Below are 16,285 nucleotides of genomic sequence, written 5' to 3' on the forward strand. Positions count from 1 at the left end.
TGGCAAAGGCTACCTGCCTAATGCACCCCTAGGAAGGGGAGAGGGGTGGGTTTTATAGGAGGTTTAGATGGAAGTTTGGGGAGGGTGAATTCTTTGAGCCTAACAGGATCTTTTCTTCTTTTTTAAAAAGGATGATCACTTTCGCTCATTTAAAGTGATTTTACTAATCACTTTTTTAACAAGACAAAAGCAAGACACAGGACAATTAGTAAGATTCTAGAATCTTGAAGTTCTTCACAATTGAGGTACTTGGTCTACATGTCTGCCCTTCCTGAAAAGGAGCTACCAATTGATTTGAATTTCAATCCTCAATTTTGTGTCATTCAGCAAACGTGTTGAGGACTTAATAGTGGCTGGACACTGCCCTGGGTTCAAGTAATGACGGAGACAGAAAGAGAGAGAGAGAGAGAAAGAGAGAGAGTGCCAGCCATCTACTACATTATTCAACAGAACACCCGCATCAAGTCAGAAGTACTTTTCCAGAGTAAGTTCTTTCTTTTTTTTTTTTTTTGAGACAGAGTCTCACTCTGTTGTTGCCCTGGCTAGAGTGCCGTAGCGTCAGCCTAGCTCACAGCAACCTCAAACTCCCGGGTTTAAGCGATCCTTCTGCCTCAGCCTCCCGAATAGCTGGGACTACAGACATGAGCCACCATGCCTGGCTAATTTTTTCTATATATATTTGTAGTTGTCCAGCTAATTTCTTTCTATTTTTAGTAGAGACGGGGTCTTGCTCTTGCTCAGGCTGGACTCAAACTCCTGACCTCGAGCGATCCTCCCACCTCGGCCTCCCAGAGTGCTAGGATTACAGGCGTGAGCCACCGCACCCTGCCTCTGAGTAAGTTCTTCCACCTGTCCGAGGGGCTCGGGGAGAGCTCCCCTCCAGGCCAAGAGGAGGCTGCCAGGACGACCACCTACTGCTCCCACACTCTGAGCCAGAAGCAAAGCTCTGGCAGTTTCTAATCAGCCAGTCTAGAGTAGGGGGTGCAGTCTCACGCATGCCTCTTCACAGCCAGAATTTCTTTTAATCAATTTCTTTCATGATTAAAAATCAGTCACATTTACTTATCTAGTTTTTAAATTTTTTCATTTGGAGATGACAGGACACTAAAATTCTAGACAGCAGGAAAGCCCCGGGGCCTGCCTGGAGGGAGGACAGCTCCAGTCCCGGATGGAGAAGGGCTTTTGAAAGGAGGTACAGGGAGTGGGGCCGCCCTGGGAGCTCCAGGGGACGCCAGGCTCAGTCTCAGGGGCGGACCCAAGCAGGGACAGTGTGTTCTTTGCTCGAGCTGCCGTGACAAATATTATACACTGGGTGGCTTAAACAATTGAGATTTATTGTCTAGCCATTCTGGAGGCGGGAAGGCCAAGACGGAGGTAGGTCCCCTCTGGGACTGCGAGGGAGTGTCTGTCCCAGGCCTTCCCCAGCTCTGGCAGTTTGCCCACAGTCTTGGGCGTTCCTTGGCGTGTAGAAGCATCACCCCCAGCTCTGCCTGCATCTTCACATGGTGTGCAGGTGTGTGTTCAAATGTCCCCTTTTTATAAGGACACCAGGTGCACTGGATTAGGGCCCTACTCTATTCCAGTGTGACCGCATTTCAACTAGTTATATCTGTGATGACCCTATTTCCAAATAAGGCCACACTCTGAGGAACTGGGGGTTAGGACTTCAACACGTGAATTTGGCGGACAGAATTCAACCCAGAACAGAGGGAGTGGATGCTGGGGGGCAGGGCAGGGAGAAGATTTCCAGGCAGAAGCAGCCTCAGTTTCAAGGATGTGACCCATCAACCGACCCACCAACTGACAGCCCTGCAGTGTAGCAGGAAGTCCACAGGGAGGCGGGGGCCCTGCTGTGGGGACACCTCCAGGCCAGTTCAGATGTGGGAATTCCCTCCTCGGGAGCATTTCGAAAAAGCCAGTCCCAGCACCACAAATGACAGCAGCCAATCGGAAAGTCCTGGGAACAAATTGTATCTTGCTATGTACTTGTTTAGGTGGGTAGGGGAAAAAAACGTAACTAGCACTATAAACTCACTAATGTTTGGTTAATGAAGAGGATGGGAATAAAGTTGGTAAGTTTCAAAAAGTGAATCTGTTTTAAGAAAAATATCAATCCTACGTAGAGCCTATATAGATACAAAAATCTACACAGAGGGGGTGAAAATCCACAGAACCATAGTATCTGAATGGCTGAAGCTTGGGAACCTGTTCTTATTTTAAACTTAAAACACATTTGCCTTCTCAAAATATAGATCTGCCAGTGTGGTGCGACAAGTGTGGGGAGCAAGGAGCAGGGGAGAAAGGGAGGCTCTGGTCCCAGGTGAGCCCAGGCTGAGAAGTAGCAGAGCTGGCTCCTTCACCCCAACCCCAGAGCCTGGTCTGAGCCAGGTACCCGCCCTCCACCCACATCTTCACTGCCCCCTTAATTGGCACCACAGACCCCCTCACTAGTTCCCAACACTTTTGGAAATTAAAAAACAGCTTCTTTGCATGATATACTTACTATGGGAAATAATCTGGGACCTGCCTTCCTCTCCAGTTCCACTGTATTACACTCCAATCCAGGAGCATTACACTGCTCCTAGTATAATACTAGCACTCAAAAGATACCCCACCAATGCCTGTCGCAGGTATGGACACCAAGCGTCAGCGACTGCGCCATTCATGCAACTGAGCCCAGCCCCGCTTGAGCAATCCCTCACACAATGCAATCCTTTTTCGAAAAAATACAAGTCCAATCCTAAAAACAGGATTTTTTTTTTGTTTTGGGTTTTTTTTATTTTTTAATATTTTGAGGTTTGAATCTTCCAGTCTTCCTCTTTTCTGTTTTCTTTTTTTTTTTTTTTTTGTTACAGACAGACTCTCGCTCAGTCACCCGGACTAGAGTGCAGTGGTGTGCTCATAGCTCACTGCAGCCTCAAACTCCTGGGCTCAACCGATCCTCCCACCTCAGCCTCCCAAGTATCTGGGACTACTGGCACGTGCTACCATGCCTGGCTATTTTTTTTTTCAACTTTTTGTAGAGATGGGGTCTTGCTATGTTGCCCAGCCTGGTCTTAAACTCCTGGCCTCAAGCAATCCTCCCACCTCAACTTCCCAATGTGCTGGGATTACAGGTGTGAATCACCATGCCACACCCTGTTTATGTATTTGAGTCATATCTTCAAATACCTAAGTTTGCTTTTTTATGATTGCTTTATCAAATAAAAGACAAAAGATGTTAATTATGAATCTACTTTTTTTCCTTCTCCCTAGAGCTTTTTAGAAACAAGAGTCCTAAAGAAAATCTGTGACTGATAATAAGAGTTGGGCAAAACTTGGGAGATCACCCAACTGGAACATTGGCATTTGGGAGTAGATACCATCCTGTTCATAATTCTCACGCCCACAATTGTCATAAGACGTATTTTGGGGATCCATCACCATATATATGTATGTTGGCCTATTTCTGTATGGCTACATAATACATATATAGTCCAAATAATCCTAAAACACCAGAGTCATCTTAAGTGACGAAAGATGGACATTAAGTATCGTATCACCATAACCTATTTTATTTTCCAGGCCTTAAAGACTCTTTTTGCAAAATAAAATCCAAGGTTAAAAAAATATATCTAACAATGGGTTGGAAACTAGGTTTGGATATTATTCTAAGCTCTGCCACAGGCATTCAATTTGTCCTTGGGCAAGCTCCCAAGCTCATCTGTGTCTGTTTCACCGTCCCCAGAACACAGCCTAAAGAGTCATCTCCCTCTCATTATTGTGGATAACAAGATATAAGGATGCTTATGTCCTTTTGCAAAATGATGCGCCTCTCTCCTAAGAAGGGTGGAGGTCATTACTAGGGGATGTGTGTTAAAGAGATAATTAGATTAAAACTGGGCACGTGCAAAGAAAAATGATTAAATTCTACAGTGGACAAAGCTTGAAATGAGTTTATAGCCTATTACTACTCTTTTGGTCCAAACAAAAAGTATTGCTTAAACTATTAAAATGTTTTTTCTTGACACATCTAATAGATTATAAATTCCTTGAGAGGAGATAGATTCTATGCCTCATTCATGTTTCCATTAATTGGTCACTGCTCACAGAACTATTTGCTGCTTTTCTGACAATATCTAGAGCATTTCTCAGCATCTGTTTCAATCTCCATTGTACTTAACAAATGTCTTCTTGTATGAATAGATGGCTGTGTTGTCTGTTTACACTATTAGGTAACAATTTTCCTTTGTTAAGCTTCTAATTTCTTGTTTTATTAACTAATGCTGCAATATGCTTTCTTATGCATCAGTATTTCCCTAGACCTCTCATTACTTTAAAGTTGAATGTCTGTGATGTAGAATTTTGCAAAAGGAAACGCGATAAACACAAGGAAAAACAATTCATACAAATAAACTGTGATTAGAAGACCATATATTAGTATGGAAAGAAAACATAGATAAACATTAATAGTAGTTATTGACAGTGAAATGATAGATGCTTTTCAAAATCAGAAACAAACTATTTAAAAAAGGCCATGATATTCTATCATTTGAAATAAGGAATTTAATATTTCCTTACAGTAATACATTTCTCAGTAAAAAGCCTTTTATTTTTTGCTGGCTGGTCTTATGACTAAGCTTTTAAAGTTGTGCTTGGTTACGAGGCAGGTGTTCCTAATTAAGAGATAAAGCCGAATAATTTGTCCCGCTCCGTAAAGAAACTAGGGCTTGTTGGTTTTCAGGTTTTTAATGAGAAGGCCTGCTGCCCGCAGGCGCCCAATAAATATTAATTGCAGGCATCCAAGGCGCGCTGCCGAGCGGCCCTCTGGGACCCCGCAGTCCCACCTGCTCGCGGGGCTGGGAGTCGCACAGAACCCCCTCGACGTGCGACTCCGGAAAGCCTTGTTCTCGCTGAAGGGAAGGGCTTTCTGTCTTGGGAGGGTTCCCGCAGCGGACCTCCCTCATCCGGCTGAACAGGCCACTGCCCGCGCAGGAATCTGGACCCGGGGCCGCGGCCGAAACCCCGCCCCGGCGGCCTCCGCGCAGGCCCCGCCTCCTGCCCAGGCCCCACCCCGCTGCCCCGGGCCCCGCCCCCCAGGAGTCGGGCCTAGCCAGGCCCCGCCCCCTGGCCTGGCCGCTCGGGGCGTCGGCACAGTCAGGTCCCAGCCCCGGCGTATGCCCCGCCGCCCCGCCCCCGCCCTGGCCGCCTCAGGCGTTGGCCCTAGCCAGGCCCCGACACCGGTTCCGGCCGCTCCGGGCCCCGCCCCCGGCGCAGGCCCCGCCCCAGCGCTCCAGGCCCCGCCCTGCCCTTCTGTACGCGCTCCGCTCGGCAGCCTGTGGAACGCGGCGGCGCTGCAGCTCTCGCTCTTTTGTGTTCGGGTGGCTGCGGCCTCTCAGCTCCTCACCCGCGCGTTCTCTCGGCTCCCCTAGCCTCGCGCTTTCCGGTGACAGACCATGTCGGCGGCGGGAGCGGGCGCGGGCGTGGAGGCGGGCTTCTCCAGCGAGGAGCTGCTTTCGCTCCGCTTCCCGCTGCACCGCGCCTGCCGCGACGGGGACCTGGTCACCCTCTGCTCGCTGCTGCAGCAGACGCCGCACGCCCATCTGGCCGCCGAGGACTCCTTCTATGGCTGGACCCCCGTGCACTGGGCCGCGCACTTCGGCAAGGTGGGCGCGGGCGCTTTAAGGCGCCATTTTCCGCGGCTTTCCAGTTGGGGGTCGGGGAGGCGGGAGCTGGGGGGCGCGGGGCGTGCCGGGAGCGCAGGGTGGAAGCGGGGTCGGCGCTACCGGCGCCACCGGCGCCGGAGAGGCCTAGGGCGCATGTGTGGCGGCGCTTGGTCCGGGTCCTGGCATAGGGTGGGCGCGTGGCGTGCCGGGAACGCGGGACGGAAGCGGGGTGGGCGGCCGGCGGAGCCCAGGGCGCATGTGCGATGACTGCCGGGCTGTGCGTGTTTCCAGCGGGGTGGGCCCCGGGAGGCTCGGCCTTGCAGTCCGTCCGGCTGGCTGGCGCCTGCCTGGCGCGAGGGCTCGGGCAGGGCCGTGGGGCGCGGCACGGGCCTGGGCAGGAGTCCTGGGGGAGGCGTTGAGCCCTCGAGAGAGCCAGGTGTCCGGGAAGCTTCCCGCTACCCGTGGCCCCTAGGCGGCTCGAAGGGTGAGCCGGGCCGCGGCGATTGTCCTTTCCGCTTCTGCCCTGTGGCAGCTTCGCTTTTAGCTGCAGGTGGTATTTGAGGTGATTTCAGTTGTGGACTAACTGACCTGATTAGATTGGGAAGTCCCCAGGTGGTCGTGTAAGTGAAATGCTGACGCTTTTCCATGTTTTTAGGGCATAGAAAGTCACATTTGTTTTTAAAATTTTTTGCTTGCGCAGGTGTAGTAAAATTAGTAGTTGTATTTGTGCTGGCTCTGAATTACTGTGAAAGTGGCTAGATTAAGTAGCATTAGCCGGGTACTCGGGCTCTTGCCTATAATCCTACTTTGGGAGGCCGAGGTGGGAGGATCGCTTGAGGCCAGCCTGGGCAACACAGCGAGACCCCGTCCCTACAAAGAAGACATTAGCCGGGCGCGGTGGCTTGTGCCTGTAGGCCGAGCTATTCGGGAGGCTGAGGCTGGAGGGTCGTTTGAGCCCAGGAGTTGGAGGCTGCGGTGAGCTACGATGAGGTCACTGCACTCCAACCTGGGAGACAGGGAGACCTTGTCACCAAAAAAAAAAAATGAAGCAGCATCATATTCCTCTGGCGCCTTTACATTTCCCTTCAGCTTTTTGAATTGAAAGATTTGGAGGAAATAGTGTTATTCTAGGTTTCAAAAAGGTTAGATAACTAGTTTCCTCATCTGTGAAGTCGATTGGGGTATTTGCTCAATTGTCTTAAACTGAGTTTACCGTGCATTTCAAAAATGATTAACCTTTTTTAAACTTTCCCAAATTCAGGAACATTTGTAAATGTTTTCCCTCATAAATGAGGTTAGGTTGAAATAAAGAAATGGTTTTGCTGAAATATATGGGAGATTATTGTACCAGCTGGAGCAGCTTCGGGTGCCTTGCTGTCCGTAGTGCTATGTCACTGCACACTTGTATCTTTTGGGAAACAGTTCCTGATTCTCCTTGTAAAATGGAAAAGTCAGAGACTTAAGAAATGAAGTTTTGACAGTGGGGGTGGGGCAAACAAGTTAATCAACCCTCAAGGGCTGTTGGATCCCCCAGCTCTGTCTAAAGTGGTGCTATTCCAGTACCAGCCGCAGAAAATGAGTGCCCATGGGAAGTCAGTCTTGCAAAAAACAAAACTTAAAGCACTCTCTTTCCTGCCCTTCTGCCTCTAGCCTTGAATAGATTTCCCAAGGCACTCGGTAATCTGAGGCTTCTCTCCCTCCAGAGTGTCTCTTGCTCTGGTTTATTTTTAAGTTAAGCCTTAGGAAACTAAAAGTGTTGGTTCTCAACATCTTTTCTGTCCCTGTGTTTTGGGGGAGAAAACAGTCTTCTCGTAGTCAAGGACTGCTTTTCTTTTTTGAGCAGAATCCCTCCATGGTTGGTTTCCTCTCTGTACCCTGGTTGAGGATGACACAGTATCTCATGATAATCAGTGTGCAATCTGTATACTGCTTAAAGCCTCATTACAAATAGTCACTTAAAATACTTACCAACCCAAGGATGCTTCCAATTATCTCTGAGGATAAAAAATGCCATAATTACTTTAAAATGGTAAATTTTGTGTTACGTGTATTTTACCAGAATTTTTTTAAAGAAACCAACTAAAATCACTTTTAAAAGTCTCTATCTCTGAGAAACTTGAGTAGTAGATTTGCCGTGGAAACCAAATGTTTTTACTAGGGGGCAATTCCTTTATTGTTTTCAGCTGTCTTTAATCATTAGGCCTGTATTGTCTCAGCTACAGAAGGGGTCTTAGAAACCCCTCTCTCTCCTGTCCATGCCAATCTGTGAGAAAAAGCTGGCAGAGCAGAAATTAGGCCATTACTCAGGGCTACAGCTTCCCAGACCATGCTTTCGCCCCACCTTGCCAGCGGTTGCCCTCTTTGTATATAGGTTCAGGCTTGTGTTCTGAGAAATGTGCCAGTGATGTACAAGTTACCTAAGGGTTTGTGAGGCTTATTTGTTCCCAGAGGACTAAACATTATTTAAAACCTCTAATTACACCTTGCTTTTATAAAATACACTCTTGAACAGTATCTTTTCAGAATTTCAAAATCAGTTTCCTAAATTAAACCAATGTGTGACAGATTTAAGTCTGGTGAGCTCTCAATTGATGTTAAAGATTAACCACTTTGGCACACAGTGATTTTCATCTTTGTTTCATTTTTATTGAGTTTAAAATCTGTTCATTTTTCACTCAGTAAATTAATAAAGGCAGTCAATCAAAATACACAAAAGTTGTCTAGTCAGCCTTCACTCCTAGGTTCAAGTTTGTTGAAGACAGACCATGTTTGAAATCTGTGTGCTCCCGGCTGTGAGTTCATCTCACAAAAGTGTTTACTGAAGTGATCTATTCTTTGCAAGGAAAAGCTTAAATTAATAAAGAGATAGATAAGGATGGGAGTGTCAGATACCTTTTTTCATGTGAGGTCTTTCGTCTTGAAAGAGAATTGCTTACAGTTCATGCTTTTTTACTAGCTGCTTTGTGATCCAGGAGGGGAAACAGGCAGGCCAGGATCAGAGTACACGTGGAGCTGAGCAATTGCTTGATAAAATGGTAGGCGCTGGCGCTGTTGAACGGGATGAATTCTGTTAGCCAGAGGCTAGCATAGTATTGATACCTGGCTACAAAATCTTCTCTTGCCAGTCTTCTTGTTAGTCACCTGCAAGGTGCAGAGCGCAGCTGTGCTGTAGGCCTTTTTTTGCATAGCTTTTTTTCTATACAGTTTTAGAAGACTAAGAAAATAATATGGAGAAGGGGCCTCAATTAAGTATTGGATAATGAATGAATATTCAGTGCTGGGTTGTATAAAAGTGTGCAGTTGTGCACAGTATAGAAAACAGTCTTTGACTATAGTTTACTGTGGCTACAGAAAGTTTTGTAAGCTATGAGTTACTTCAGGATTTTCTTTGTGTTGAATAGTATGTGCAGAAAACCCAGTTTTGGTAGAAGGCTTTGAGTAATGCACTCTAATCTTTTCTGATTGGGGGTTTATTCATTGTAGGGAAACCAAAATATTTAAATCCGTATGGTGTTAGTCTTTTTGCATTTCTTTCTATTCCTATGCTCCAACTTTTTTATAAGGACAAGGAGAAATGTTCTTTTAAATGCCTTTTAAAATTTGCATGGTATTGGGAAGGAAGGACTTAATTTGTTCTCTTAAATGAAAAAATCAATAACAAAAATACCATTTATCACCATTATAGAATTTAGGCTGTTTGTATAATGTTTAATAGTAAACTGACATGTCTGCGTGTTTTCATCCCCCTCCTATTTTTGAAGTTGGAATGTTTAATACAGTTGGTGCGAGCTGGAGCCACACTGAATGTCTCCACCACGCGGTACTCCCAGACACCAGCCCATATTGCTGCTTTTGGAGGACATCCTCAGTGCCTAGTCTGGCTGATTCAAGCTGGAGCCAACATTAACAAACAGGTGATTGACTGTTTGCTTTTGTTTTTTCTTTTTCTAGTTATAATTATGCACATGGTACTGTTTTAAATTGAGACCTTAATTAGAGTTTGATATCTTTACCTGAGGGCAAACTGGAATTTGTTTCTTCAATTAATTGTGGGTAATAGGCCCTTTCTATAGCAATGCTTTTTGTTTATAGAGTGCTTTATAGGTGACTATTATGTGACTCAAGGTAATCAACTGTGTCCAGGGTGATTTGCCCAGGGTTATGGCTGATAATTAAAGGAGCCAGGCCTGGAGTCCAAGTTTCCTGGTTCCCTGCTCACAGCTGCCTTAGCTTCATTCCCACAGATAATTATTTAAAAAACACATTCATGCTAGCAAAAACAGGACTATTAAGTCAGCTCTGAAGTAAGTTAATGTTGTTTCAGATACAAGTTAGGGATGATGACTGGATGCAGATAAGTAGCTAAGGATTATTTACTAAGTGGGAAGAGTAAGTGATGCACAGACTTGGGATTTAAGATTAAGTATGCAAACATGAACATAATTGTGCCACTTTTTTCATGGTGTGTTTTCAGTATCTTTTCACCTAAATGAAACACACGTGCACACAAGTGTTCAGATTATTAGGGACTTGGTTGCACAAGACAGGCATCTGGGTGTAGAAGCATCCATTAGAGAGTCTGCTTTGAAGCAGTCCCCAGACCTCTCTTGTGGTGGGCACCCTGTGACCCTTGAAGTCACCATGGCCCTTTGTTAGCTGGCCCAACACACTGTTGACTCATCTTGAGGTAATCAGTTTTTCTCATTTCTCTATAGAAACTCTTACAAAGCCAGATCCAGGTCTTTCTCATTCTTCATTGCTTGTGTACATTTAATTTTTTTGAACCTGGCATAGCAAACTCATCTTCTAGTCTGTTAATCTTTTGGCATGTTAGCTGCTAACAGTTCTAAGTTCATTTTCCTCAAGGTGAATACTACAGACTGGCCATCTCTTAGGCGAGCCTAGGCGGTTACTGAAATGCAGATGTGCTTTCTGCAGCTTCAGTGTCTGGGTTTCCCCAAGAGGAAGTGAAGTCAACTTTCATGTGATTTGTTTTTAGAGTCTGTATTGACTAGCCTAGGTAAGTATTTGCAAGCCTTCTCTTTAATACCTCTTCTAGAATGTAGCTGGCATTTGATGTTGCCTTTAGTTTGTAGTATCTAGATTAGACAGGCTAGGCACCTATATTAAAAATCAAGGTGACTGGCCTGTCTTCAGATTTCTGGCACCACTCTCAGTCCCTTTATCAACCAGAGTTTGCCATAGTTTAGAGGTGACTGGTCTGAGCTGGAGACTTGGGTACCCTTCACATGGCTGTTACTCTTGGAAGCTTTTGGTGGCAAATTCCTTTAAACAGGGTGTGTTCTGCCCTCCTCCCCCTCCCCCCCCTTTTTTTTTAACAACGGAAATGTATTTTCTCACCATTCTGGAGGCTAAAAGTTCAAGATCAAGGTGTCAGCAGGTTTGATTCTTCTGAGGCATCTCTCCTAAGCTTGTAGTTGGCTGCCGCCTCATTGTATCCTCACATGGTCTTTGCTCTGTGTGCATGCATTCCTGGTGTCTCATGTGTTCTGCCCTTAAAGATTGCTCTCCTTGTATAACACTAAACAGGAGCTGGGTAGTTTTGATTTTTCTTCATCATCTGTTGCTATACCAAGGTAACAAACCCTTCTTTATTTCATCTTATTCTGAGGATAGCTTTTAAAACTTTTTTTGGGGGGAGGGGTTGCAAAAACCTCATCTAAATCTCAGTTTAGTTTTCCTGGCAATGTCAGTGTAATTTTTATTTGTCCTTATTTTGTACTGCTTCTTTGTCCTCTCCTTTTTGGGAGGGTAGGGCTAGGTTTTTGCTTTTTTAAAAATCTGAGTTTACTAAATAGTTTCCTGTATAGCCACATGGTTGTATGTGTTTCTCTTTCTTCAAAAATGAGATTTTTCTGTTTAGATCTTTGTTTGTATTCTGTTCAGAGCTGTGTAGACCCCTGTTTAAATAAATGGACATACTTTTCCCTCTGCTAAGCAGTGGAGCCTTTCCTACTCTGTTTTTCTGCAAATGAATCTACCACTGTTTGTTTTAGCTTTGGGTGGCCCCCCCACCCCAGCTTTAAAATTCCAGTGAGTTAATGCATTGGTGAAAGAGCCCAGATATTTATTGAATGTTGAGTGAACTGTTTTCTGGTGTCACACACCAGCCACACTTGTCCCACTCCTGCTTTTTATCTTTATCCCTTGATTATGTGGTGGTCGCCTGCTGCCAAGTCCAGCTTGCGGTGGCTTTGAAGTATAATTGCTACTGAGCCCTCAGAACTCCCAGCCACAAATTCTTAATTTTTCTGACAGAAATCGTTTTCTTCTCTTGATGGCTTGTACCTTTGATTACATTTGCTGTTTGTCTCTTACTTACCGCACAGTATAAGCTTTTTTTTAGATGACTTTAGTTGCCGCAGTAGTTTCCCTGGGTCTGCTCACTTCCTTCTGCCTGTGTTATGTCTTTCCTGCCACCGCCATCGTGGAGTTCTAAAGCATAAATCCGATTCTCGTGCAGAGCTTGCTGTGTTTGCCCTTTGTGTTGTTCACCCTTCTGTTTGCCAAACCATCTTGTCTAAAATGTGTTCCCAATGCCAGTTCAAAATAGAAAACTCAAGTAAGACATTGGTGCCACTGATTCAGGTTAGTGTTGTGGTAGGCACAGAGGAACGTGGGTGGATCAGGCCATCCCGTGGCTGTTATGTGCTGCTATCTCTTGGCCTCGATCACTATTTTAACGTGAAGTATCTTTTTTTTTTTATTTGTTACAATTATTTTGAGTTAATGTACAACACATTTGTGCTAAGATCTACCATAAAATGGTTTGTGAATCACCATTGAGAGCATTCATACCCTCGCTGCTGGAGGGGCCCTGAGGTGCTTGGTCATTGGCCTTAGCTAAACATTCCCTGATTGGCTTTATCCTCTCTCCACGTGGAGATTTCTGTGCTCTGCTTCAAATCCTACTCACCACAGTGTTTTATTTCAAAGATGAATGAGATCATCTTTGGCTTAAATGCTAATTATTTTTCTTTAAAATGGCAGAAGTTTTGTTAGGTCTGAGTGTGTGTGTGTGTTGCTTTTTGTCGTTTCAGGATTGTGAGGGTGAAACTCCCATTCACAAGGCGGCTCGCTCTGGGAGCCTGGAATGCGTCAGTGCCCTTGTGGCGAATGGGGCCTACATCGAGTAAGTGTCTTTGTTTATTCTTCCCAAGTAAAGATATAGTGAAGGATGTTGTGTTTACAGGCAGTACTTAGAGCAAGCAAAAGTCCTGAAACTTTGTTTTTAAAATTAGTAATGTAAAATTGCCTTTTAGACTAGTTGGTGTTAGTGAGGACAGTCCTGTGGCATAAGTTGACCAGTAGCAGAAGAGGCTTAATTTCACAGCAGCCTCCAAATTCTTGTCATGAGAGAGAGTATTTGGATGGAAAAAACAGTTAACTAATTAGATTTGGAACTTGGCATCATTGACTCTGCCTAACTAGTTGTGTCACCATGGGCGAGTCTTCAGACTTTTTTTTTGCCAAGTTTTGATTTCAAAACAAGAAGCTTGGCTTGGATTAGAATATCTTTTCAGGCTTCTTTGGCTCAAAAAATTCTTGAAGACAGTTAGCTTTTCTACGTTTTGATTTCCTCATCTTAGCAGATGTGAGAACATGATGTTTTAAAGCCTATTATGACTTAATGATTTATAGCTCCTAGGAAGATAGGACTATGCATTAAAGACTTCAAACTTGTTGTGAGTTTCTGATAGTGATGCGTTGTTCTAGAATGTCTTTGTTTTAGCCCAGTTTACATCAACTAGATTATAATTTGATAGAACAATCTTATTACAGTCTTTTAATTTAGAAATGTGATCTTGTATGCAGATATTAGCTAGACATGGCATTATACGTTTATTTTAGGTGTTAAATTCATGTGTTTTAACTTTCTCTTAAAAATTTATTTTATAAAAATTTTTCTTCTGCAGTTCACAGCATTAACAAAATGGATGCGGTTTTCACCCTTAAATGTTGAGTGTAAGCTATAGAGCTGTAATAACCAAAATAACTGATAATACCAGCTTTTTTGTTTTACCTTGTTATGAATGATTCATAATGATTAATTATAAACCACATTATTCTAATTGGAAATGTGAAAATTTAGACTTTGGGAGAAGTAAAACCCACAAAACTAACTTAGTTTAACCCTTTGGTTTCCATTTCATTGCTTTGACTCTGTATTATAATAAATATTGAAAATAGATCCTGGACAGCAAAACCATAGAGGTTAATGCAAGGCATGTCTAAGTACCAGAGGCTGTCGTTAGTCTCTTAGTATCTTAGCTTCTGTTTCATTAAGTTTATTGTCAAGATCAATCATTAGATTGGGCTTGGATCCTTTACTTATGTAGTGACATAGTGTTATATATATGGCCTTTATCTACTGCTACATTGCAGGGACCCTGGTGACTTCATATGTAGCTATGACGTAAGGTAATGTAAAAAGAACTGATAATATGAATACATATTATATATTAGAATATTAAGAGAATTCTCAATGGGTTGCTTTAAAGCAAAGTTATATAGGCATTTTTCTTAGCTGTATTTAGATTAAAAACAAATCTTTAATAACAGAAGCTTTGATTATAAAATACAGAGTCATATAACAATTGATTAAATTGCTTAATTGTCATTATTGAAATAATTAGAAGTTGATTTTTTTAACGACTTATTCTTCTAAATAATACTCTAATTGGTCCAGAGCATTTCATTACAAAGATATTAGTTTCATTCATTTTAATGGATAGCTTAATCCTTTGAGCCAATAAATATCTATCACAATGTCCTTTTTTAGTAGGTGTCTTTTTAAAAATGAGAATTTTTATTTACAATTTTGTCCTTGGTTACAGGGCCCTCAAGTGTCTCTTTTCTACCAGGTGTGGCTGAGATGGCCTCAGGTGCCAGTCTGTTTTTCCTTCTCAGTATAAGAGCCACCCCTCAAGACCCTGCATTATGGTGACTTCCCTGGACTGAGCTTTCAGATTTTTTTAGAAGAGATATTTAACCTGAGCTACCTAGCCAAAAGCAATTCTTAAAATTATAAGTCTTTGGCCTGGGGATAAAGCACAAGTCATTGTAATTTATCGCTATTACATCTGTGGTTACTTAGTTTTAGCATACAGATAAAATGTCAGTTTTGCCATAATTTAAGTTGTAAATTGCTTCTTGATACCTGTTCTGCACATTTTTATAATTTACCCATGTTAGTCTACCAACATATAACAGTTTGAATCCCCCAAATAATGGTATTTAGGTCTTTTTTAATTTGTTCCCTATAATGCTACTCATATGGTAAAGTGTAGTCCTAGCAAATAATACACCCCCCTCCTTTTTTTTTTTTTTTTTAAAGATCAGTTAATTTAAAGTTATGTATTTTTCCCTGTTCAGAATGGGCTGAATTATTCTTCATATTACATGCTATAACATTCAGGAGAAAATATAAATTTTTCATTTTCCTGTGAATAGATTAAAAGCTACCTTATGTCAGTATTTTTTAATTAATAATTTTGCTCTTAGTTCCTGCTTTGCTTTTTATATCTCTGTGACATAAAGTGGCCAAAGTCTTAAATTGTGCTTTTTTGGACATCAGGTAGATGATGAGGGCAAGTACAATTAAGTGTCTGTGGCTAGAACGGTTTGTTACATAACTTACTTGTTAATGTAGGTTGCATCTGTAAGATAACGCATTTCAGCTGCTGTGCATCGTATTAAATTTTCTAGCACCACACGTGAGTATGTTAATGGACTTTCTTTTTCTTTTCTTATTTTAAATCTTGAGTTTTGGTGCCAAGTTTTCTTTTCTATGTGAAGTTCTATTTCTGGCTTATAGGATGGTCATTATTTGCCATTATTTACTTCTAAAAATTAAAATACACAGCATTCAATCTCAGTTCTGTGACCAAACTAAATGTTTGTGTACTTTAAAGGATCTAAACTTCTGTGTCTAAGCCTGGAGTTTTCAGTAAGTGTGTTAAGTTGTCTTCACCTTTCATCTTGCTTTGGTGGTTTAGTTAAGTTTTTTCATCATGGCCAGTATTTGAACGCTGCTTGCTTCCCCCTCAGGGTTTTGATGGGAAGAAGGGCATATACAAACCTGAAAAAGTCGTCACCTCATTTTTCCTTTGGATCATGGAATAAGTGACAGCGTAAGGTTAAGTCTTCATGTGATTTTGGAAAAAGACTTGAAAACTTGCTGACTGTCTGCTGATACTTAGACCTTTTTACTACTAACATTGTAAATAACAGATTTTGAGTCTTGGATTAGCTTTACTTTTAGTAACTTGGTACCGGTTAATTTTGCCTACTTCTTTATCTTTATTTTCTTGAGAGATAAAGTGGAGAATGTTTCCATATCAACGAGATTTTAAAATAGCTTTATGCCAGTGAATAGAAGTAAAGGGACTTAGCTGGATTTAGAGTGAAACCAGAATTACTTGCATGTCAGGCAAATTTGCTAGTCCATCTTAATACCACATACACAGATGAACGCATATGTAGATGCTAGTATTGAATGGCAAAGTCTCATACCCTTCTGTAGGAGTGGATTTCTTTAGCAGCCGTTTATTCTGTGGCAACTAGATATTCAAGTGGGCTACATAGTAATACATTTTAACTTAATTATTTTGATCCCA

General features: G+C 42.9%; 1 protein-coding gene across 1 annotated transcript in view; it reads left to right on the top strand.

Annotated features, from left to right (window-relative positions):
* The first annotated feature begins 5,268 nt into the window (after positions 1-5,268).
* The window catches only part of ANKRD10 (ankyrin repeat domain 10), a 33,778-nt gene continuing 22,761 nt past the window's right edge, over positions 5,269-16,285 (top strand). Inside the window, exons 1-3 of the mRNA XM_045567623.1 lie at positions 5,269-5,645; positions 9,407-9,559; positions 12,707-12,798. Coding sequence (XP_045423579.1) covers positions 5,436-5,645; positions 9,407-9,559; positions 12,707-12,798 — 455 coding nt within the window. The 5' untranslated portion in view covers positions 5,269-5,435. The remainder of the gene's footprint in view (positions 5,646-9,406; positions 9,560-12,706; positions 12,799-16,285) is intronic.

The sequence above is a fragment of the Lemur catta genome, chromosome 13 (genome assembly GCF_020740605.2).
Source record: "Lemur catta isolate mLemCat1 chromosome 13, mLemCat1.pri, whole genome shotgun sequence".
In the NCBI taxonomy this organism is placed as follows: Eukaryota; Metazoa; Chordata; class Mammalia; order Primates; family Lemuridae; genus Lemur; species Lemur catta.